The sequence below is a fragment of the Micropterus dolomieu genome, linkage group LG15 (genome assembly GCF_021292245.1).
Source record: "Micropterus dolomieu isolate WLL.071019.BEF.003 ecotype Adirondacks linkage group LG15, ASM2129224v1, whole genome shotgun sequence".
Lineage (NCBI taxonomy): Eukaryota > Metazoa > Chordata > Actinopteri > Centrarchiformes > Centrarchidae > Micropterus > Micropterus dolomieu.
Window position 1 is genome coordinate 22,532,126 of NC_060164.1, and position 6,000 is coordinate 22,538,125.

Sequence of the window (6,000 nt, forward strand, 5' to 3'; positions counted from 1 at the left end):
TGACTAATAGAAAAACTGGTTTTAATTGGAGCGATAAAATATTGAAACTAAAATATGTACCACATGTGTTACTGATGTATCAAAAGACACAGATACACAAAAACAACACAAAATCATCTCCCACACATATTATACTCATTATACACTGTTATGGCCCGGCTCAGAGGCCACAGCTAATAGAGGAAACCGCGCTTAAAGGATTACTAGAAAATGAGTTTTATTAACAAAAAGTAATTTAATTTAATGAATACAACAAATCATTTTAAAGCTTAATAAATGTGGCTGGCAAAACATAGTGCCAGGTTAACTTAAACAAACAAAAGACAACAAAGCAACACACCATGGTGCTGGGGACCAAGAAGAAGCAAGCAGTCAAAAGCCCCGCAACAATCAGGAAGGGGTGGATTTTATGCAATCTGGAGACAGTGGCCAGCTGCCTCTGATCTGCCTGATGGTCTCAGCTCCACTCCACCAGGAAATTCACCCTGCAACCAGACACAGAGACACGCACACTAACACCCTGACTGAGGCCCTGGGCCATCACAACACAGTCACAAACCTGTCCAATACATACAGTAAATGTGTTGTCATTGTGTGTGCATCCTTTCCTTGCTCTCCCTCTCGCAGACTCTTAAGACAAGGGTGTAATTACCACCCATGTTACATTTGTTTATATATATGTGTGTGTGTGTGTGTGTGTGTGTGTGTGTGTTTGTGTGTGTGTACTAATGTATGTCTTCGCTGCTGCTCCACCTACATGCACACTCTAGACAGACACTTAATAACACCCAGTAATAGCTTGCCACTTGACAGGATGCTATACTTTGTCAAGTAGTTTTGTACTTTAAATTGTGTGTGTGTGTGTGTGTGTGTGTGTGTGTGTGTGTGTGTGGGCATGGAACTGGATCCTATAGTTATCTGAAGTACTGCCCATTGGCAGATAGTGGAGTACAACAGTGTGAGAGTGTCTGATATAATGGATTGAAGGAGAAAAAGGAAATGTTGCATTAATAGAAAGTTTACGTGGAAGCTGGAAGTTTTTTCAAATCTAAATGGATTTAATTTAAAAAATAAAATCACTAAATAAATTAAATGTATTACTAACAAACATTAATTAAAAGTCAAATAGGAAACTTCCAAAAGTGTTTCTTATAGTGCTCTCAGTGAAAGAAAGGATGAGTAGTTAAAAAGTCTTTATCAGAATCTCATCATTATCTGATACCTCAGTGATCGCTAGTAATGGTTTACATGATTGTTAATGATCAACTAATCAACAAAATCAAACAATGTGGTTATTCACTCATTCACTTAGATGGCTGGACCGTTTTTGTCACTCTATTTATTTGGCCCTAAAAGCCAACATACAGACATTAGGAGTAGCTAAACAGCAAAGTACAGACCATGTAGAGTGCCTGTGTGTGTTTGTGTGAGAAATCAGCCTCTGATTTATCTCAGATCTCACCAGGTTCTTTCTGTTTTTTTCCTCCAGAGCCTCACCTTCTCCTCTTGTTTATGTTTACGAAGTGAAGCTGTAAAGGAAAAGAACACAGTATTCAGCGTCTTCACCTCAGTACATGGCACTCAGGATGAATTCATGTCTACCATTTTCTTTCCATTGTCTTTTCATTGACTTTATACCTAATTATGCTGCCTCTAAAATTAACTTTGTGGTCAGTCTGACTGCAACTTCATTCCTCAAAGCTCATACTCTGGCAACTAGTCGAAAAGAGAAAATAGAGATTTATCATAGTTCACTGACTTATGGGTCAGCATCAGGTCGAAAATTTGTTGCCCTCAGTATTTTACATGAGTCCAGCCGAGTTTAAAGTAATGACGAAAGAAATAGAAAGAAAGCAAGGGAGGTAAAAATAACAGCATTACACAGAATGAGAAAACTACAAACACCAAGCCGAGTACGGTTAAATAAACACTTCGCACACAATGGGCAGAGTAAAGCTAGTTGTGTGTGTGCATGTGTGTGTCCACAGCAGCAGCGAGGCACTATTTACACCCCTAAGCTCCATTCAACACAATTAGCATCCCAGTTTCTCTCTGAAGTGGAGAGAAAGGGAGAGAGCAATCCCCACCGCTGCGCTAATTAGTGTGTGATGTGTGTGTGTGTGTGTGCATGCATGTTTATGTGTTATCTCTATGTCATAGTTTCATCCTTTTGAAGAAAAGAACAAAGACATATATAATACTAGGAATGAAGGAGACAATGAAGGAAGGAAGGAGGGAGGGGCTGTTTTGTATATGTCTTGTATTTTAACTGTGCAGACCTACGTAAAGATTATACAATTCTGCATTAAAATATCTAAAACCGACTACACCTATGTTATATATTCAGTTGAGTTGTGCACACAAAATGTTTCCAACAATGTGAAGATTCTCAGTCATCCAGGTCATAGTTATCCAACGAAGGTTGAGGTCAAGGGCAACTGGACTTGGTTGAAGATACTAGAAGATGTTTGGTCCCTCATCAAATAGACTTCTTCATTTCTGACTGACTGGTAGGGAAACTAAGCTATTTAACCTCCGTGGGATCGTTAGCTAGGATTGTCGATACCGCTTCTTTGTAAGTGCTCCTGGCTGTGATAACGACAGTCGTCATGGTCGATAGAACCACCTGTGGCCAAGTCTGAACGACTGTCGTTGGTATCTTCACCTGAGACCAAGAGGAAATGCTTGTTCAGTTTCCTGGGAAGTGATGAAAGGACCGCATTGTAAGTGGGGGACAAGTGGTAGCGTAGACCCCCTCCTCTGTTCAGCGATGGCTTTTTAATCCGGGTGTAAATGGCTTCCTTGACACCTCTTTCAAACCATCTTCTCTGTCTAAAATGTGCACCTGGTGATCCTCTTGACCTGAGGAGTTAGCCCTTTTGTGTTGAGCCATGCGTTTGTGTAGTGGTTGTTTAGTTTCACCAATGTCCAGTTGCCCCGAAACATCTTCTAGTATCTTCAAGTCCAGTTGCCCTTGACCTCAACATGCGTTGTTTCCAAGAATGTTTCCAACAAGTTCGTCTGTCCCCTCTAGTTCTTATAACTTCCAGGGAAACACGGGATATGTCAGAGTGAGGAAGGAAGTCGGCGAACGTGATTAAACATAACACGAATAAAGATGTAATACATTACCTCGTCCGTGAACATGACGAGGTGCTGATTTTCATCGGCATGGTGGTTTGTTTAACAATGAAGACATCAACCATGGGCCCACGCTACTTCATGATGTCATCAAACTACTTCTTTTGTTATTGTTTTGATGTGAGAGGCCCCTAGCTGCAGAAATTACATACTGTGTGTTTAAGTGGGAAAACAGTATGTGAGGGTTGAGGGTTTAGTATTTTTTTTAAAAATTAACATTATCAAAGGAAGTGTTATACAACCACGAGAGCAGGGTAAAGATAAACATGTGCCCAAATGTCTCTGTTAGGTTGTGTAAGTAGTGCATTTCCTATAAACCCATATTTTTCTACACCCCTTTACGTAAAGGAATTAACTTGATGCAAACAACCTCTCTAGAAAACATGAAATTGTTTGTTTGCTCTTAATCAACAGTGCCAGTTTCTTGTTTATGCAGTAAAGCCATAAACAGACTACTAACACCGAACAAATGGCAAATGGCTAATTCTCGCAAATTAATGATTTATAATGAAATGATATGGCATCTTGAACACTCAGCGAACAGGCTGCTGTCTCCCATCTAACCATTAGTATTCCTCTGTCGTTTGGCAGAACACAGTGGACAAGCTGATAAAGAAGACCAACCTGGCTCTGCTGGTAGGAACCAACAGCTGGAGGGACCAGTTCATAGAAGCCATTACCGTGAGCGCAGGTAAGGCCAGTGGAGAGATGTGTGTTTGTGTGACTGTGTGTGTCTGTGTGCTGACTGTGTATCTTTTTATCAATTTAACAGTTAAGGCGTTAAACTTTGAATTTTAATGGAGTCCTCTGAGGGGATTTGAAGAAGCAGATGTGCGAGAGTGTGAGCGTGTGTGGCATATAAATTCTTTTTAGTATGTAACAGCTGCAGCTTTATGCTCTGTTGAGCTCTATGTGGTCCTCTGCTCTGTTGTGTTCTAACGATCAATATAAACAAAAATACCAGAAATCTCATCTTGTATGTGGGTGCATGTGTGGTTTGCTACTTTAATGACGCCCATTGCATCAAATGATGGCTGACTGTTGTAAAATGAAGTGGGGTGATCTCATGGCATCAAGTGTGTGTGCGTATGTGTGTGTTCATGATTTTTAATGGTTACTGGAAAGTGGACTGATGGTTTGGAGAGACAAACACTGACCAGATGGGAAGATTATGTTGAGAGCAATTGTGAGAGCGATTGTGCGTGTTTCAGCCTCCACAACGACACAACAACAGGCATATGTGTGTGTGTGAGAGTGTGTATGATAGAGAACAGTATAGAAAGAGGGGAATATCTTGCCACTGTCAAGATCTGTTATAAGCTGTTGTTAATGTCTCATGGAAGGGAAGAAAGAGGATACTCATGAACAGCAAAACATAAGGAAACCTTGTGTGAGAGACGCATTATCAAGAGATTGACGAGAGAGAGAGAGAGCAGGGGGGGTACATGCACAGTTTGGATAAAAGAGAATGCATGCATGAAGACAAATATCCATCCATCCATCCATCCATCGTCAACCGCTTATCCTGCATGAAGACAAATATAATGTATGGAATAAAATAATGCATGCATGAAGACAAAGTAGGAGTAGGTTATGAAAAAGGGAACGAGAGAATACGAAATAATTCTTGCAACAAGTAAGCTGGTTATAGAGAGAGATAGAGAAACAGAGAACAGAAAAAAGAGGCATGTTTCACTGCAGAATCCTCACAGTTCATTAGTTAGTAGTGGCAACTTGCCCCCTGGAGGCAGAATAACATTACTGCAGCTCATCAAGGGAGAAAGAGAGGAAACAGAGAAAGCACTACTTGGAATAGCAGGTTTTCACTGCCCTGCTGTTTCTGCTGCAAAATTCACCTCAGTCCAACAGTGATGAGCTATATTTTTATCAATCTCTGTCCTTTTGGATTCACTGTTGATTCTGTGGTTGGCACTTCTTTTCTGTTCATTCCATAATCCAAAACATCACTTCCTTTGTCAAATATGAAGCTTTTTTGACCTCTGTAACTGCATACCTTGGTTTGACTTAATACATTTTGGGGAAATACTCAAATTCATTTTCTTGCCAAGAGTTACTAAGATTAATACCACTCTCATATCTGTACAGTAATAAAGCTGCAGCCTGCAACCTGTTAGTTTAGCTTAGTGTAAAGACTGGAAACAATGGGAAACAACTAGCCTGGCTCTGTCTGGAAGTAACAATATCTGTTGTAGTACCTGTGCTTTGTTTTGAAGGTTATGTAACCAGTGTTCCTACGGTGGCAAGTTTACATACATTAAACAACTGTAACTGACAACACCATCAAATGTTAGAATTTATGAAAAGTTCCATCATGCTGAGAATATTATGCGCCAATCAGCCAAACGTCTTGCTAAAAATTGTAGCTCACTTATTTCCCACTGTTCAGACTGACTAAGTACATTATTATTATATTATATTATTATATTATAAGTATTATATTATATTGCATATACCTGTAGAATAATTAATAGAAAGGATAAAATTGTTTTATGTTTATTTTATATGAAAATAGTGCAGATGTTAATGCATGGTAGGACAATCACCCAATTTGCTGCTGCGGCTGTCTTTAAAACTGTATTTCTATCATTTTCTTGCAGTGTTGTCTATAGCCTGCTCGATCACTTTAGTGCCTTCAAATAACTTCATCCTGTGTGTGTGGGTGTGTGCGTGTGTTTGTTTGTGCTTTAGTTAGCCAGCCTGTCAGCTAGGCTTTGTTGGTGAGCTGTTGCCATTAATGAAAAGGCTTCACTCTTATCTGGGATTAGCTTGTCTAGGCTGACAGAGTTGTGTGTGTGTGTGTGTGTGTGTGTGTGTGTGTGTGTGTGTGTGTGTGTGTGT

General features: G+C 39.9%; 1 protein-coding gene and 1 long non-coding RNA gene across 3 annotated transcripts in view; one reads left to right on the forward strand and one right to left on the reverse strand.

Moving 5' to 3' along the window:
* The window catches only part of slc8a1b (solute carrier family 8 member 1b), a 139,527-nt gene that overhangs the window by 107,460 nt on the left and 26,067 nt on the right, over positions 1-6,000 (forward strand). For both annotated transcript variants that reach the window (XM_046070540.1, XM_046070541.1), the window contains one exon: positions 3,733-3,832. In XM_046070540.1, coding sequence (XP_045926496.1) covers positions 3,733-3,832 — 100 coding nt within the window. The remainder of the gene's footprint in view (positions 1-3,732; positions 3,833-6,000) is intronic.
* Positions 1,484-6,000, reverse strand: part of LOC123983993 — a 17,361-nt gene continuing 12,844 nt past the window's right edge. The window contains exon 2 of the long non-coding RNA XR_006828341.1: positions 1,484-1,529. This is a non-coding gene — a long non-coding RNA (uncharacterized LOC123983993). The remainder of the gene's footprint in view (positions 1,530-6,000) is intronic.